Source organism: Doryrhamphus excisus, linkage group LG20 (assembly GCF_037039965.1).
Source record: "Doryrhamphus excisus strain RoL-2023G ecotype Guam linkage group LG20, RoL_Dexc_Guam_v1.1, whole genome shotgun sequence".
NCBI lineage: Eukaryota > Metazoa > Chordata > Actinopteri > Syngnathiformes > Syngnathidae > Doryrhamphus > Doryrhamphus excisus.
Window position 1 is genome coordinate 1,582,612 of NC_136376.1, and position 18,998 is coordinate 1,601,609.

At 42.9% G+C, this 18,998-nt stretch overlaps 1 protein-coding gene across 1 annotated transcript in view; it reads left to right on the forward strand.

Moving 5' to 3' along the window:
- Window positions 1-18,998, forward strand: part of sorcs3b (sortilin related VPS10 domain containing receptor 3b) — a 56,014-nt gene that overhangs the window by 24,945 nt on the left and 12,071 nt on the right. Inside the window, exons 3-18 of the mRNA XM_058058274.2 lie at window positions 2,451-2,550; window positions 2,671-2,829; window positions 2,941-3,014; window positions 5,137-5,201; window positions 7,066-7,184; window positions 9,709-9,798; window positions 9,932-10,111; window positions 11,558-11,704; window positions 12,895-12,997; window positions 14,157-14,233; window positions 14,328-14,419; window positions 15,044-15,151; window positions 16,210-16,327; window positions 16,487-16,620; window positions 17,107-17,220; window positions 18,471-18,651. Of these exons, the coding sequence (XP_057914257.2) occupies window positions 2,451-2,550; window positions 2,671-2,829; window positions 2,941-3,014; window positions 5,137-5,201; window positions 7,066-7,184; window positions 9,709-9,798; window positions 9,932-10,111; window positions 11,558-11,704; window positions 12,895-12,997; window positions 14,157-14,233; window positions 14,328-14,419; window positions 15,044-15,151; window positions 16,210-16,327; window positions 16,487-16,620; window positions 17,107-17,220; window positions 18,471-18,651 (1,861 nt within the window). The remainder of the gene's footprint in view (window positions 1-2,450; window positions 2,551-2,670; window positions 2,830-2,940; window positions 3,015-5,136; window positions 5,202-7,065; window positions 7,185-9,708; window positions 9,799-9,931; window positions 10,112-11,557; window positions 11,705-12,894; window positions 12,998-14,156; window positions 14,234-14,327; window positions 14,420-15,043; window positions 15,152-16,209; window positions 16,328-16,486; window positions 16,621-17,106; window positions 17,221-18,470; window positions 18,652-18,998) is intronic.

An 18,998-nucleotide genomic window follows, 5' to 3' on the forward strand; every position in this document is an offset into this window, starting at 1 on the left:
TGCCGGTATGGGAGAAACATGTTATGAAAAAAAGTGGACATGCATGATTTCTGTGATAAGACCCAAAATGATTTACAGCCATAATAGCTCGGTGGCAAAAATGTGATGTGCAGATCGATGCGGTTTTTGTTTTGAAACGACTGAGTCCTTCCCTGCCAAATCAACTTCAGCCATGCAATAACATCACTTAAGAAAAGCACCTCCCTCCCTTGCAGTGGCTTGGCCAGCGAAAGCAGCACTTAGGCGCAAATGTGTTTAGGGGTTTAAGTCTTTGCAAACAATGTCAACAGCAAATGGGCCACTTCAGATGAATGCAGACAATGATAGCAGGCGGCGGCCATCTATCCAATTATGCAGGGAAATTATATTTGCGGCCACTCAGGTAGAACACGGAGTGTGGACTGGCTGTGTTGGGATGACAAACACGTTTACCCTTGTCATGGCGTGCACATGCGAGGGACACGTGGGAGAAGTATGTTGGCACGCCGGGGGCTTTAGCTACCGACGTACTGCCTGAGTGAAAAATGCCAAAAAAGCCAATTTTCCGTGTTTTACATCATTTCTTCCTGTGGGAACGCTAAAGACCGAGCTAACATTCGGAGCTATTAGCTGTTAGCCACTAGCTAGTGAGCCCCCCTGAGTTAACTTCTTTTTACACTTACGTGGGGCAGTGACTGTGACATTTATTACGGCCAATTAATTAACCATTAAAGTCAAGGGAGCGTTTAAAGGTTGTTTTATTGCTTTAACGTATTCATGTGACAATAATAAATAGTTTTTGCGCTTGGAACAAAACCTGTTCGGTCAATAAAGTTGGATTGATGAAGACGGCTGGAATCATGGGTTGATTAACGTCCAACTTTCTAGTCTTCATGCGGCCCATTTGTGGCAATGTTATGGAACAGTAAAATTAAAAACAGCAGCAATTTTACCGCAATAAAGTCAAAATATTAAGAGAAAAATGTTCTAACGGTTTAACGAGAAAAAGTAATTTTTTATTCAGGATAGAACGTCAGACTATGAGGGAAAAATAGTTGAAATATTACAGAACTGGGGCGGCACGGCGGTCAAAGTGGTTAGCGCCCAGACCTCACAGCTAGGAGACCAGGGTTCAATTCTCTGTGTGGAGTTTGCATGTTCTCCCCGTGCATGTGTGGGTTTTCTCCGGGTACTCCGGTTTCCTCCCACATTCCAAAAACATGCTAGGTTAATTAGCGACTCCAAATTGTCCATAGGTATAAATGTGAGTGTGAATGGTTGTTTGTCTATATGTGCCCTGTGATTGGCTGGCCACCAGTCCAGGGTGTACCCCGCCTCTCGCCTAAAGACAGATGGGATAGGCTCCAGCACCCCCGTGAGGAAAAGCAGTAGAAAATGAATGAATGAATGTTTTTTTGCCTCTGTCCCCAAGTCAGCTGGGATAGGCTCCAGCACCCCCGCGACCCTCGTTAGGAAAAGCAGTAGAAATGAATGAATGAATGAATGTTTTTTCTGCCTCTCTCTTCAAGTCAGCTGGGATAGGCTCCAGCACGCCCGCGACCCTCGTGAGGAAAAGCAGTAGAAAATGAATGAAAGAATGTTTTTTTGCCTCTCTCCCCAAGTCAGCTGGGATAGGCTCCAGCACCCCCGCGACCCTCGTGAGGAAAAGCAGTAGAAAATGAATTAATGAATGAATTATTGTTTTTTTGCCTCTCTCTCCAAGTCAGCTGGGATAGGCTCCAGCACACCTGCGACCCTCGTGTGGAAGAGCCGTAGAAAATGAATGTTTTTTGCCTCTCTCCCCAAGTCAGCTGGGATAGGCTCCAGCACACCCGCGAACCTCGTTAGGAAAAGCAGTCGAAAATAAATTAATTAATGAAAGTTTTTTTGCCTCTCTCTCCAAGTCAGCTGGGATAGGCTCCAGCACCCCCGCGACCCTCGTGAGGAAAAGCAGTAGAAAATGAATGAATGAATGTTTTTTTGCCTCTCTCCCAAAGTCAGCTGGGATAGGCTCCAGCACCCCCGCGACCCTCGTGTGGAAGAGCCGTAGAAAATGAATGTTTTTTTGCCTCTCTCCAAGTCAGCTGGGATAGGCTCCAGCACCCTTCGCGACCCTCGTTTGGAAAAGCAGTAGAAAATGAATGAATGAATGAATGAATGTTTTTTTGCCTCTCTCCCCAAGTCAGCTGGGATAGGCTCCAGCAGATGGTCCCTGATGGAGATAAGCCGTATAGAAAATGTATTGACGGATGTCAACATGACAAACAAACAAAACAACAAATGAAGCTGAAATGTTTGGAAAACTTACGACAATAAAGTGAAAATATTATGGGTGTAAAACCATAATTACCAGAAGAATATTCACAAATTTTCACGAATTAAAAAAACTAATCATTAGCAATGTAAAAAAACAGCAGCTAAACGTTTAAGTGATGTCCCAGAAATGCTCATTTCTGTATTTTTGCGCGCAGGTCGAGCGATTACGGAAGCACCTACACCAAACTCAATGACAAGGTGGGCTCCAGGACCGTCCTGAGCTATCTCTACGTGTGTCCCACCAACAAACAGAAGGTCAGCTCATCTTTTTTTTTTTATTGCTTTAAGCTCTCCGTCAAAACTCTGACATCCACTGACAGTTCCTTACAATTGCTGTGGGTCTCCTTCCTAATGCCACATCCCTCTGTACTTTAGATAATGATGCTCAGCGACCCGGAGGTGGAGAGCGCCGTTCTCATCAGTTCGGATGAGGGGGCAAGCTTTGAGAAGCATCCCATTAGCTTCAACATCCTCAGCCTGCTCTTCCACCCGGCGCAGGAGAACTGGATCCTGGCCTACAGCCACGACAGCAAGGTGGGCTTATGGGTAGTGATCTGCTCCCAAAATGACGTTGACTGGCTTTAGACGCCACGGCTGCTCGTTATCTACTCCTCTGCTGTTATTACCGTGCCTATTACCTTGCAGCTGTACAGCTCAATGGACTTTGGGAAGAAGTGGCAGCTTGTGCACGACAACGTGATGCTGGGACGATTCTACTGGTATCGTCGCATACACACACACACATTTAAATGTGGCTTTGTTGACTGAATAGAAATTTGCCGGAGGTAAAACTTTATACAATTGGCATCGCGGTCGCTTAAAAACTAAATGGAGAAAGTCCACAAAATGGGAAGAACGGTGGACTAGTGGTTAGCATGTTGGCCACACAGTCAGGAGATCGGGTTTGATTCTCCCCGTGCGTGTGTGGATTTTCTCCAGGTACTCCGGTTTCCTCCCACATTCCAAAAACATGCTAACGTTATTAGCTTCGACTCCAAATTGTCCATAGGTATGAATGTGAGTGTGAATGGTTGTTTGTCTATATGTGCCCTATGATTGGCTGGCCACCAGTCCAGGGTGGACCCCGCCTCTCAACTGAAGTCAGCTGGGATAGGCTCTAGCATATCCGTGACCCTAGTGAGGATAAGGATAATGGATGGATGGATCGAAGTACAGAAAATACAATTTAGCAATCTTTTACGTTAAGATGTCAATATGAACTTCTGGGTTTTTTGGCCACCAGATGGCGCTACGTTTCCCCATTTGATGCATGCGTCACAATTTCTCACTTTTACTGTTTTATGTCATGACCACCGTGTACCTTTATTGATGCTTTTGGCTTTTTCAATGAAAAACAGTTAAATTATGTAAACAAACGTGGCCTTTTGAGGTTTAAAATCCCCCAAATATCATTCATAGGAAAACATGTTTCTTGGCCACGAGGGCTGAAACAATAATAACGTCACACAAATGAAAATATTATCATATTTATCATATTATATATATCATATTTCGCCATGTCTGTTGTCCTCGTGTCCCACCTAGCAACAGTCAAGAAGAGATTTCACACTCGTTTGTTCTAAAGAACAACTGCATGAATGGAGTGAGCCCTCTTGTCAGTCATCTCACTGGGTAGAGGCGGGGCCACTAGCATACACATAGAAGAGTGTAACGTCGTATAAGTTATATGAGTAGGTATAGTCATTGACCCATTTGAAGGCCTAATAATAATAACAATAATAGTTTGGATTTGTTTTTTTTGCATAAAATAATGATGCAAATATTCAAACATATGAATGCATTATATTTTTACAGTATTTTTGGGTACCGAGTATCTAGAATTTTTGCTATATTAAAAAAAAAGAGCAATTCATGAAATTTAATATTGCTTCCGACGACTCAATTCAGGAAATCTGTTGTTTTTTTGTTTGTTTGTTTTTTACACGTGTATGAGTTTTTTTTATGATTTTCATATGATTTCTGGCGTCACTGCGTTTTTTTTCTTTGTTTGTCGAAAAAGTAGTTGTGGTGACCATGAAGGAGTACGATCTGCACACGCATGGTGGACATACGAAATACTGTATCGGTATCTGCACAATTTACGTATGTGGGGTGCATCTGCGGCGTACGAAAAAATTACGTTTTGCCCAAACCCGACAACAAGTACGCAAGAGTTTGTTTGAGACGATAAAGAACCTCTGCGGACAGTCTACTCAAAAAATCTAAAATATTTTGAGCAGACATAATTCTAAAAGAATAACTTGATTGAAGTAGAAAAAGTTGAAAAACTGAAATGTGATATTTTTACAGCAGTTTTTGGGAAACTGCCGTTTTTAGTCGTGAGGTTTAAAACGCGTGAGTGAATTTAAAGGACGTCTTCAGGGTTTCATTCGCATCACGTCCACTTGAAGGAAGGTTTTTTTCCCCCCTTCAACAGCCGAGCATGACATCCTGTTTCTGTTATCGCTGTCATTTAATCGTCTCCAGCCCCTGAATATTGATGCAAGCCTTTTGTTATGATCGCTTGTCACAAATGCTGCTGTGGATTTAGCTGAAAAAACATCGTTTGGAGGACAATTTTATCCATGTGCGTGGACGGCATGTCTTCTTGCACAAACAAGGAGGCAGCCACCTGTAATTGTGTACAACACAAACGGCTCATTTTACATAAGGTGCTTATCTAAAGTGCCGTTTATTCCCCGTTCTTCCTCTTGATGCTTTAGTGAATTGATATTTGATGGCCGCTAGTGGCGTCATACGCTCATTTAGAGCTAAAAACACATTGTTATGGCTTTAACGCCACAGCTGTGACAACCCTCCATTTTGTCTTCTTCCTCTCAGGGCCGCAACGGGACTGGACAGAGAGCCGGACGTGGTCCACATCGAGACTCGCATCTCAAAAGGCCGTGAGTACTCGAGCCCACATCATAGAACCCCTCGTCTCTCGTTTAGAGCGAGGTCGCGGCAAAATGAGCCCCGCGCCGCTTCTCGGATTGGTCTCTGAAGTCCAGTAAAATAAAATAGGTGCAGCCGACAAAATGGCGAAAGAGAAATGCGTCCCCCGTGTGTCGGCCTTTGAAGCCGAACGCTGCTCTAATGTTGCAGTCAATGCAATCACAAGCTTTTTCTTCATTGGACGGAGACTCGGGAATCCACATGTGGCTCTAATGTGTTTGTGGTCTGACTCGCTGCAACATCTTTCATCGTGTAGCGCCTTTAATTAACACCCGGGGCCGGCCCGAGACGTTTCAGGGCTCACAGCCCTGGCCTCACTATTTCAAACATCGATTGAACTACGGCGGAACCTCGATGCTCGTACTCAAATCTGCAGGGCAACATCTGGTTTAGTCATCATTTCCCCCGTAGTAATCATATAAATTTAATAAGTTGCAGAGGCAAACTGTTGCCATCATAAAAGTTGAGGCAATGTTTTGAGGCAATGGTTACACAAGGTAGGTTACATAGATACGGCATTGATCCGCAAGGAAGCTCTTTAATGTTTTATTGTTTATTTCTCATTCTTGAGTAAAATCAAGTTAACCACCGCAAAAAAAATGTGCAATAGGAGTGCAGTAGGAGGGTTCCGGAAAGGGGGGGTTGACTTCACGCGTCATACTTTTCAGTATTATTAATGTTGTAGAAAATAATCATGAATCGGCATCCTCACAAAAAAAGATCGGCATATGCTGAAAAACGTAAGACTGCATGCGTTCCGTGTCACGTAGCGTTGTTAACACACACAAGAAACGTACTTTGTCCTGTATTGCCAGCGACAGTCAAAACTAGTCTGTAAAACCTCAATAGCTTCAGTTTGACAGCTTGACAAAACCTGTTTAATCACTCCTTTATCGAGCGTATTGTATTAGCTTACCGTCATACAGTATGTTTTGGCTAGCGTTAATTTGAGCGCCATTCTCACCACCAGCCACGTTTTACTGACATCATCATTGTTGTCCATTTTTACTGATGCTAGGATTAACTTATGACAGAGCAAGTCGTAAGTCTCAAGTCTTGACAGGTCAAGTGAAGGTCATAGGCTTGAAATTTTCGAGTCTTTACAAGCGCCGCTTCGTGTTTACCAAAAAAAATGCCATTTTGATCATGAATCTATTCAATTGACCAATGCATGCATTTTGGATTGCTGACCAGTATTACAAGACCTAGTCTAGTCACAGAAAAAAAGTGCTAGTATAGCATTGAGCATTTAGCAAGTGAACAGAAATGTAACCCACACCTGATGTAATCTTAAACCTGATTGGATGTTAACAGATGCATTCAATGAGGCAGATTCTGTGGGAAAGCGTGTCGTCTTGATGAACATGACTTGCTGAATATTTTGAAGGGAGACACATTCACTGAAAATCTCAGGTATTTTCAAGTCATTAGACTAAAGTCCAAGTTAAGTCCTTAGTCACTGATGTCAAAGTCCAAATATTTGATCATATTGTCGATTCAGGTCCAAAGTCATCTAAATTGCGAGGGAATTCCAAGGCGCCAGACTCTGATTTATGGTACGTGGGTTGCCAAATCCGCACTGACCGACGGTCCTTAAGTCGCGGGGGACCCCTATTGGCCCGGAGGACCTATTTAGTTGAAGTATACAGTACGGGTCACCAAGGTCGGTAGAAATTCTCCAGCTGCCTTGTAAAGCCGTGATGAACGACAAGCACACGGAGCACAGACGGTGTATTTTGCATAGCTTCTCCAGTGCCGCTTAAGGCTAAATGGGTGTAATTTACTTCTGATTGATTTCCTTTGGCGTTGTCCCAGGCGCTCAGTACGTGAAGTGCAGAGCCCAGCGGTGCACGGAGGCCAACAGACAGTACCTCTTCCCAGGATACGTGGACACTAACTCCTTGGTCGTGCAGGATGAATATGTTTTCACTCAGGTATGTATTTCAATATATACTAGCAATTGGTCCTTTTGGCAGTAAGGTCATCTTTTATTACACGAGGTCTGCTTCTGCTGGTGGGAACTTTGTTTTTTTCTATTTCCTGTTAACCAATTCATGTTTTTTTCCATCAAAATCCTCTTAATGGCTTCCTCAAACACACCTGTCCCCCTGTGTGTGTTTTGATTATGTTTTCGCTCATTCATGTCGAGGTGCACTCAGTGTTTCACAAAGAAATGCCTTTTTTTCCTAACCTGAGAGAGAAGGTGGTGAATAGAACGCTCGGTGTCCTTATTGCCAGTCACTTAGTGTTTGACTCCAATTAGACGGCAGCAGTCAGGGCCATTATAGGAATTTAATTTTCCAAATGCCCTCCACGTTCATTGATTTCCCTCAACTGCTGAGCCATTTGCAGTCTCCATACGTTCGGTCATGCATGTTACACTAAACTTAATACTGACAACGTTGGGAAAAAATCCAGTGGAACTGCCCTGGAAATCTATTTCTTTTGCTGGGAAACATCTCGAGTTTTTTGAAGTCACAAAGTACCATTCATTCATTAATTTTCTACCGCTTTTTCCTCACGAGGGTCGTGGGGGTGCTGGAGCCTATCCCAGCTGTCTTCGGGCGAGAGGCGGGGTACACCCTGAACTGGTGGCCAGCCAATCACAGGGCACATATAGACAAACAACCATTCACACTCACATTCATACCTATGGACAATTTGGAGTGGCTAATTAACCTAGCATGTTTTTGGAATGTGGGAGGAAACCGGAGTACACGGAGAAAACCCACGCATGCACGGGGAAAACATGCAAACTCCACACAGAGATGGCCGAGGGTAGAACTGAACCCTGGTCTCCTAGCTGTGAGGTCTGCGAGCTAACCACTCGACCACCGTGCCGCCCCGAAGTAACATGTGTACAATAAAATATACTGCATAAATATATATCTATAGATATTTATACACTTTCAATATGGAATGATGTTGCAGAGACGAAGTGACCCAGTTTGACGTTCAGCACACTTCATTCGTAGATTTGATTGGAATGTCACCCCCCCCCCAAAAAAAATAGAAATATGTATATATAGTGCAGTCCAAAAACGGTAATTCGATAAAATGCACAAATTGCGTTTCGCCAAGATGAGATTGACCAGGCAACGCGGAGGCGGGCCAATATACAACACCAGACTCGGCACCCACCGACGACTTTCTGGTGACTTTCATTGCCGGGGGGCAGTTGGATTTAACTTGACAAAGAGTAATGAGGTTATCGATTGTGGCTACAACGAAATAAGCAGTCTTCAACACCTCCACGGTCCCACGGGAGAGGAGGAACGGCCGAGTGCAACATCCTCAAAAATGTGGCCTCAGAAAAGGCAACTCATTGATTTTCGATAGATTATTCCATTAGCCTCTAATGTAGTGTGTAGGGGGACAAACACCATCCTTCTAGTTGATTAGAAAATAAGCAAGCAGCTCGTGTTGGCCGCCCCTTTAAGTGGATGGGAAAGTGCCAGTGCATTAAGGTCCTCCAGACGCCTTGTGGATAAAGTCAACATCATTTTCAGAGCCTCTTAGCTTTACTAATTGAGATAATGATGAGCGTTTCTGTTGTGCTTGCATTTCATGCGCGCTCTTGCCACCGTTTGGAGGGTTTTTTGGAGAGTCAGTCATGAATTGTGAATAAATACACCTCCTTCAGGAGATGTCTTCAACTCGGCGTTCTCGTTTTGCATCTGGGATGTCAGCAAATTCTCTCACATACGCCTCAATGAAACCTCCCATCCCATTTTATTTTTATCAGACAACCTACATTACGTATGAGAGATAAATAAAAAGTTGTGCTCATGTTGTGTCGGGTTATCCAGTGAAGACACAAAGACAGTCGCTGTCAAAAGTTTAAGAACGCGACAGCTTCCGGAGTTTTTATTGACACGTTCCACAGATGAAAGCGTCTTTGTCTTATTTAACCATTCTAGCGCATTTTCCGCCACTTCCAACCTGTCAAGTCTGGATCGCACACTTCCTGAACTTCAATTGCCCATCTCCCCTGAATCCCCCCCCCCAAAAAACAAAAACATCCCATTGTGTTTCGGCGTCGCGTTTGTCAGTTTCCTCCAGGAAACCGATGGAAGTGTCCCCACTGACAAATGGACTTCCTTACGCACTGCTGGGCTTCCAGTAAGGAATTATTGACAATATAATCTTTCAGAGGTTGGCTGTAACGCACTCTGATGTTATTCAGACAGAAAACGCACTTTTTCCAAATGTTCAAAAATCCTTGAATGTATTTGAACACGGCGCATCCCGGGATGAGCGTCTACTTTTCTTTTGTAGAACCGTAGCAGTTCATTCTCTTGAAATTGAAGGTCAGATTGTTTGACAAACACTTAATAATAATAAAAAAATAAAATAAAATAAAATAAATCAGACTTTTGTGATGTAAGTTGATGAAATTCCAGTTAGAAACCCTTTCCAATGCAATGAGCATGAGCTTCTTTGTCTTTCATTACCAAGGTTACCAAGTCCGGACGAGCCAGCTACTATGTGTCCTACATGAGAGAGCCGTTCAAGCGCATGCAGTTACCTAAATATTGTCTGCCAAAGGTAAGCACCATTAGCGTAATGCTATTAAAAACATTGTGATCGTTCTCTAATAATGATGATAATTCTGAAAAAAAAGGTTAAAAGGTTGAAAAAGACTCAAGTTACCCATTGGACAAATGGTTTCTCCGTGTAGGACATGCATATTATCAGCACAGATGAGAAGCAAGTGTTTGCGGCAGTCCAGGAGTGGAACCAGAACCACACTTACAGCTTGTACATCTCTGACTCGCCCGGCGTCTACTTCACCCTTTCACTAGAGAACCTAAGGACCACCAGAGGACCGACTGGAAACCTGCTGGTGGACTTCTACAAGGTATTTACTAACTTTTTCTAGTCCTGTGCATGGATTCATTCGTAGTCATTAATGGACCTGCGATGCGGTTGAATTAGTAGGACATAATTTGTTCAGGGTTGAAGTGGACAGGCATTAAACTGTCATACAAGTGCAAAAAAAGAAGGTAATAGTAATGTTACACGCTAACGATGGATCTGCGCGATCGATCGATAGCGCTGCGCCCGAGATGGATCCATCGCTAGCACACAAATCGATCGATTTCTGGTACATTACTGCGCCCGGGATGGATGTGTGTACTTTGTTTAGATGCCAACAGATGGCAGTGCTGAGCGTTGTTACTTACAAGAATCAACAAGAAGTCGATGCATGCAAATTTCAAATCTTTGATTAATTGTCAAGCAGTTCACTTTGTTACCGTTCTCGGCGGGGGGAGTGTGAACCCTAACCCCTAACCCCTAACCCTAACCCTGTCATTGTATGCAATTAGCAGATCAACGATTGTCATGATATCGTCAGCGCAGTGGTAAAGCATCGGTCTCCAGCGCAAAGCAGTTATATCCATCGTGAGCGCAGAAATCGATCGATTGGTGCGCTAACAATGGATCCATCTCGGGCGCAGCGCTATCGATCGATCGCGCAGATCCATCGTTAGCGTGTAATAGTAATACGTAAGAAGAAACTCTCAACCGTGGAACTCTCAAGCGAGCCCACCGTGGTGTAGTGGTTACCGTTGTGGACTTTGGAGCCTCAGGTTCGAATCTCCACTAGTTCAAGCCAAAAACTAGTATGCGGACAAAAAGATCTGCTGTGGCGACCCCGTAATTAGGGAAAAAGCCGAAAGAAACAAACAAAACTGCAAAGACGCTCTATTGGACAAGAGTACTCTGCTGTTTTTAAGGACGTACTGCAAACAACGTTGTCATTTATCCTCTACATCAGGGCTTCAGCAACGATCTCAAGCTGGAACCCATTAAGTCATTAAGTCACGACCCACTTTTACTGAAGTTTTCATTTACATTTTTAAATGTCATCTTTCGAAACAACAAAGCACATTTTACATCAATTTATTGAAGCATTTTATTAAAGAAATGAGGAACTTAATAGCTGCATGCATATAAATAATGCATAAAATACAATTACATTTGAAATAAAAGGACCACACAATCAGAACTGCCACTTTTAACTGTGCAGTGAGAATATATTACAGAGGGTGACTTTAAAAAATGCCTATTACTTCATCAAATTTTTCATTGGTAATTTTTATTGACGAGCTTTTTGCGACCTGCCCAGATGGAGAATCACCGCCTTATATGACAGTAGCAGCAAATACTGCACTGGCAAAATGCTAGAACCTGAACCTCACATGAGCGAGCACTTTGGCGACAGAGGCAAGGAAAAAGTTCCTCTAAGGAAGAAACCTCAAACAGGACTGAACCGCGGCGATGTCTTTGCGTTTCTGTGCAGGTGGAGGGAATAAATGGCATGTACCTGGCCAACAAGCTGGTGGATCATCACGTCAAGACGTTCATCACATACAACAAAGGACAAACGTGGGCTTTGCTGCCGGCTCCTGCCACCGACGTGGCCGGGAATAATATCCACTGCGTTACGGTGAGGCTTCTCGGCCGCGAGCGAATGGATGCTCTTATTCATGGGAAATGAAGCTTATGACACGTATCATGCATCAAATGCTTCAACCTCATCAGCCGCGCTTTGGAGGTTCTTTGATTTACGGCCCAAATTTGCACAAGGCCGAGAAGAGAGCGGCTCCCCGGCTCGGTTTTACCTTCCCAGCCTCCCTAAATAACCCAACGGATGCGCAGGTGGAATAGTTTTATTATCCGTGTAAGCCACACGGTGTCATTAGGTGTGGTTTTCAGGGGGGGGCAGACTTTCCATTAACCCCAGCGACTTCATTTCACCGAATGTAGTTGCGCCAGGCTAATGAATGTTAGATTACACTGAATTTTATTACGCCGCAATGTTGTGAGCTATTCAACTTATTTGCTCGCTATATTTCAGAGTCCGCATGTCGACAATGGAGTTACTGGATAATTGTGTCCCACTAGGGGTAACGTTCGAGCCATAGTTTACTTACGGCTAAGTCCCGCCTTGCCCTTGCAAATACGTTTTGAAGTTACAGCGTGTATTCTGGTATAACGCATGAGAAATTTCAAACCATCTGACTTATGGAGTTGAACAATCGGGCTAGCATCTGGTGTATCCATCAGATAACACAAGCAACACAGTAGGGGGGTGCATGTCTTGTCAAATGTTCCCCTTTTGTATGCAGCAGCTCTCAATTAGGGACGCTGCAAATGCTATTTAGTCGTTGTAAACAATGCACGGCGGTATACATTATGGTTGTCATCCAGTAGTGCGCATATACAGTAGCTGCATCGCACTGTGTCGCAGAGATGACCCCAATTCTCATCACTGACCTCCGCCTCCGTGCCCCCGCCGTAACCTCATTGGCCTTATTGATGTTCCACAACATTCCGCACCATGAGTGATTTTTCCATTTTTAACGTCGCATCCCGGAGACTTTAATTACACGCTTGTTTGCTTTGAAAAAAAAAAAAACCATAAAAATTAAATGCCCTTCATGTCCTATTTTTTTTTTCTATTGTGTGAAACAAGATGATTGCAACAAAAGTATCTTTTTGTTTCCTCCTTGACAAAATGAGCTCTTCTGTCATTTGAAGGCAGGGCAGCTTCTAATTGCTGGCGTCACTGACATACGGTAATTAACTCAGCGTGTCACGTGTCTTTGTTTTTGTTGGAATTCTTTTCACTGGCAGCCTTTTTGTTCGCTGCATCTTCATCTGGAGATGTCAGAGAATCCCTACACCTCCGGACCCATCACCAGCAAAAAGTCTGTACCCGGAATCATCGTGGCAACAGGTACCGTTACCATTGCAATGCCAGTTCTGATTATGTTATGTTGCTTTTTATCGTCGTTTTCACAGCTATTTTATAATATCATAATTCCCTTATATTGTCCTGATAATTATCGTGCACCATTAGTAAGAGGACTGTTTGCAAAGGTTACACGGCTGCATAGAGGATGCTAACTTTTGAAGGTGTTGCAAGCCTGCTGCCCCCCAGGTAACGCATGCATGCACAGGAGCCGTTGCTAAGCGCTGGCGTTATCATTTTGAGCCGGTTGCAAACAGTCCCTTTAATGAGAGTTTGAATTCGAGGTCCTGCAAAATAACACGGCATGCTAGCATAAAACAGAAAAACGTGTGTTAAGGTTTTCAGTACATGTTATATCTGGGGAGTTGAATCACGGGGTTAGCACATGGACCTGGATGACAAGTAAAACAAGAAGTTAACAACTAATTCAACACTCAGTAGGTCCGTTTCCTAATAATAGGAGCACCATTTTTCTGGAGACCACACCTCAACCTGGGGCAATAGATACAACTGGCTATTAAAAACGCACTTGCTTGCATTCAATGTTAAACATATATGATATGGTTCTCTTAGCCATGAAGGTTTCCGACCTCCGTTATGGATCATGGGTTTTCCCAAGTTTGGAACAGTGTGCCAAGGAAAACGTAATGCAGCTTGGGGCTTCGCTTACTTCCCGAAAACCTGATTTCGGGGACATAGTTTGTTTGGAGTTTTCCTCTCACCCCAGACTCTGTTTACTGGTTTACGATGTAAAATTAATTAATTTTGCCTTTAAACATGTTCCGCAGGTTTGAAAAATGTTTTTTTCATCCATGTTTACTTTTGAAGTCAATTAAACTGATTGGTTTAGGGCTAAAAAAAAAAAATTCATTCTCGAATGTTGACCTAATAAACACCAAAATATCACACTGCTTCTTTCTGTCGTGAAGCTTAAACCTCAGGTGGGAATATTAAGCAGCAGAGATTCATTAACGTGTCCTCTGTTAGGGAATGAGGGCAGAGAACGATTCACAAAATAATTCAATTTGTTACCAGTTGATGCTGCATTTAAGTGTATTATGTCTTTTGCTGTCAGCCAAGTCCTTTCTCTCTGTGTAAATACACCCAGTGTGAAATGAATCTGTTTTTTCCTTTCTTCAACCAGGGAATATCGGAACGGAATTGTCCTCGGCCAACCTTGGAATGTTTATAACGTCTGATGCAGGAAATAGCTGGAGACAGGTGGGCGTGCACACAAAGAAAAAAAATGTTTTGCGACTAAAACTGGTGTTCCATTAGCAGAACTGTTGTGTGTTTTTTTTCCTCGACTGCGTAGATATTTGATGAAGAGCACAACATTTGGTTCCTTGACAATGGAGGCGCTCTGCTGGCCGTGTTGCAGGCGCCCACTCCCATTCGGCACTTGTGGTGCGTACAGCTACTCAACGCCGGGCTTGGAAATATAAGCTGAAATTACCCGTTCTGATGACTTTTTTTTCTCCGAGTTTTTTTTATTAGCTAAAGCATGATGAGTACGTTTCAGCCCCGCCGCTTCTCAACTGTCACAATCATTTCCAGCAGAGAGGAGTCGGTTATAGCTCGCTGCTCTCGCTCGGATGTGACGCTTTGAGTGCTTTTATGTAAATCCCGAGTCCAACAAGGTAGAAATAGGAGGCTGCCAATGGCCTCCTAAGTCGCTCATATTGCGGCGGCAGCTTTGTAACACTATCTACTTTGGCGTCCCCACACACGCCAGCCACTGTCAAAAGTGATTAAGCTTCCAGAGAGGTGATTTCCACGCCGCCCAAATCTATTTCTAGTGCTACAACCTCAGTCATATCTCTCTTTTTTGCCTGTTTTGTCACCTTCAACAATTTACCTGCGTGGCGGAGGAACATTTATCCTTTTGTTTTGGCTGCTCTCACCTTGACAAGCATTCAAGGTGCTTCATTTTGAAAACAAAACCGGTTTATCATATTTCATTTCCCCCCATTTTTCTCGCTGGTTAATGCTCTACTTCTAAATAGTACACTCTTTTTGTTGAACATGAAGGATCAGTCTAGACGAAGGCAAGAAATGGGACCGCCACACTTTCTCGCTGGCTCCTCTCTACGTGGATGGAGTCTTAATGGAGTCTGAGTCGGACAATCACATTATCACGTAAGTAACGGAATGCAATGTCCGGGGGGAATAAACCAAACACACGCAGGCCGGGTTTGACCTTATCTCCATGTAAACAAGTACACCTCATATTCACCTGTGACTAAAACTACACACAGACCGACGATTCTCAACTTTAACAACTTCCTATTACTTGAGCTGTACTATATTTACATTGACTTATTTTATTTTGGTGTATATACACTACTGCTCAAAAGTTTGGGATCACTTGGAATTTTTTTGGGCCGGTCTGAGATATGGCTTTTTCTTGGCAGTCCTGCTATGAAGTCCAACATCCTGAAGTGGCCGCTTCACAGTTGATACTGACACTGGTGTTTGACGGCTACTATTTAGTGCAGCTGCCAGGTGACGACCTGTGAGCCGTCTTTGTCTTAAACTACACACTCTCAGATATCTGCAGCGTTTTTGTGTCCTTGTTAGACTCAGTTTGTGCTGCTCTCTGAAGGGAGTAGTTAACAGCATGGTAAGAGATTTTAGTTTTAGTTTAGATTGTTAGATGGCTTTTCTAATAATCTGTTAGCCTTATAAAATGATGAACTTGGATTAGCAGCCATACCAGGAGATTGATGCAGAGGACTGACAGTTGTTGATAGTAGGCCTCTATGCAGAAATGTACATCCTTCTTTGAAAATCATCTGATTCATTTTAACTGTTTAAGAAATGCATGAAAATGTGTTTTTCTTTGGAAAACAAAAAAATTTGCAAGTGATCCCAAACTTTTGAGCGGCAGTGTATACAGCATATTATATTTTCTTTGAATGAATGAGCCAAATCATTACGTTAAAGCATTACTGTCCCGGCATGCATATTACAGGCTTTTCGGTTGTTTTTGTTTGTGTGTATCTGCATGGGAAAACGTCCCTTTCGAAAACACAAAGACAAATATTCATGTTTTTATCGGTCAATGGGACATTATGATTGAACGGCATGAACGCTAGCTAGCAACAAGTGTCTTTGTCTCCATTATGAAAGCACTTTCTCTACATTCTATACACTCTTATATGGCTTTTATCATTATTACGTGTGTCGTCCTGCAGTTTCTTTGGACACTTCAGTCATCGGTCAGAGTGGCAGCTAATGAAGATAGACTACAAGGGCCTGTTCAGTAGGAGATGCATGGATGGAGATTATCAGACATGGTTCCTGCACAACAAGGTAATAGGAGTATCAGGATGGATAATTCTACAATTATAAAGTAATCCCTTCTGGACAGTTTTCATGGCGACAGCTTGCTTGCTTTGTCACTGTCAACACAACAGCGCGAGTGAAAATGAATCACCTGTTCTATCCTTTTTTTTTTTTTTTTTTTTAAAGGGTGAGATGTGTGTGATGGGTGAGAAGCAGACCTATATGAAGCGCCGACCCGGAAACCGCTGCATGCTGGCCCAGGACTATTCCAGAATCTATTCATCCGAGCCGTGCCAATGCACCACCTACGATTTTGAGTGGTGAGCACTTCCTTCCCCGCCTTAAATAGTTTCCCAAGTTGTGGCTAATTGCTTTCATGACATGTTTTGCAAAGAGACTGGGTTATCAAGTGGACCCTAATTAAAGACAGAAGGACCAGTTTGCATGCATTAATACAGTAGAAGATTACAGCCAGTGTGACTGTGTTCTTTCACTTTAATTATAGCCATTGTAGTCAGAGCTTCACAATGTTCCATCATTACATTTGCATAATGTCAGAAAACTTATTAGAATTCAATTAATAATAAATTGGTCAATTAATTTTACATATCTTTTATCCGTCTGTCAAATATTCTCTTTGATCGAGCTTGTCTGACAATCTTGTCGCTATTTATGGTTAAAATATGCCGTTTGGCACCAACATTGCCGCCGCTATAAAAAGTTTCCTAATTAAGTTTATTATATTTGATTTACCTTGTGGATTGTTGTAGAAGTGTTTTGTGGTGGGGGGGGTGGGCGTTTTGCAGTGACTACGGCTGGGAACGCCGCACGGATGGAAAGTGCTCTCCTGCTTTTTGGTTTAATCCAAACAGCGTGGCTAAAAGCTGCAGCACGGGACAGAGCTTCCTCAACAGCACAGGGTAAGTGGCCCCCCATGTTCGTCCATCAAAAAAAAAAACAACAAAAAAAAACGATATTGTTCTGTCCCACTTTATGTGTTAAGCTGATTCGGGAACTGGGAATGAAAGCCTTGTAGTGCCAAGGACTGAGAACCTGAAACTGGATGTCATTTCCATGTTGGCAATACAGTCGATTTCATCATTCGAGAACCTGCACCTTTATGGATTTTTGGCCAGATTGAAAAAAATTATCTGAAAATAAGTAGTTTTTTGCCTCAATAACAGTCAGTAACAATGTATAAATAGTAATGGACAAATATGTGCTAATATAGGTAAAATGTATATTACTTACCGATTTCCGCATCATGCCAATTAGGGGTGCGACAAAATATACATTCAGTCATCCCTCGTTTATCGTGGTTTCCGCAAAATAGGACTCAATATTAATAAATTAAATATTTTCATAGTTAGAGCATAGAAAACCTCTTTACAACCTTATTTTCACATCCCTGTAGACATGAACACCCCTATGGTTTACACTTTCCACTTGTATGATCCAATATAGTAGACATGTAATGAGCCATCTTTGATATAAATAAGATAAACAGTGTACTTCTTAGTGGCTATTGTCTCATCAATATAGCGTTACTGACACCTAGAGACCAGTGTAGAATACTATTCTTCTGCCGTATGAATATGTACAATTTGATGAACTCATTCAATCACTGCCATTTTTCAAAATTCAACCCCTGATTTGACTGATTTTTCAAGACATGTATACCGTTCTATCGATATGAACATAGAACCTACCACAAGACAGATTAGACTCTCACCTTTCAGCGGAAACGTTTCTACTTTTTTCCACTTTTTAGTAATCGGCAGTCGAACATACTAGGTACGTTTCAGGAAGAAAAACAGCCATTTCAGGCATAACCTTCACTTAGACTCATTTTTCCCCCAACTATATCAACATAACCAATACAGAAAAGGCTGGTTTTAATTTATTTACAAATATAAAACCATGAACTATTCACATTTGGAATTAAACTGTGTGTAGGTCTTGGAAAAACATGTTTGATTTGCTCTGATGAATTAAAACTTTCTAGTAGGAGTCCCAAAACTTTCTAGGGATTCTCCACCAGAAATTTACAGGGGAAAATTATTTGGGTTAAAGGTCAATCAATCAACCAGATCTCCAGCTACCTTAAGTTCAACTTTTTCAGAAGTGATGGCGCTTGTTTTCTAAGTTTTGCAAATGTTTGCTTCAAAAGGTATCGTAAGGTTTTGTCCAATAACTGCAAAGAGTCCGGGCGGAACGTGTACTCTCCCAGACGCCAGGCGTGCCGTCCCAGACCACCCAGAGGCCTCCGCTTGACCACGGGCGGAAGCGGCGGCGGCGAGCTGAGTGCTCGCGTAGGAAGCAATGTGACGTTCATGATCCACCTTGAAGAAGTAAGTCCCCCACCCAGCCAATCTAGCGTACATTACAAGACAACAACGATGCCTCCGTGTTTGCCGTGTTGCCTAATGTTAGTCAGGCATGCTGACAAGTTGTAATTACCACATGGTAGCTAATTAGTATCTCCGATTAGCATCGCTAATTACGCTATGCACAGTGTAGCTCGGGATGATGATGTTTGAGTTAATCAGGTCAAATCAGAGCGGCATCGCGGTTCCTGGAAGGCGCCCGGAAAGGAACATAACTTTTAGAACTACTAGATAATAAAGCAAAAACATGCGTGGGAAAGGGAGGTGGAGCGACGCTATTTATAACTCGTGTGCTCGAGCCGCCATACGTC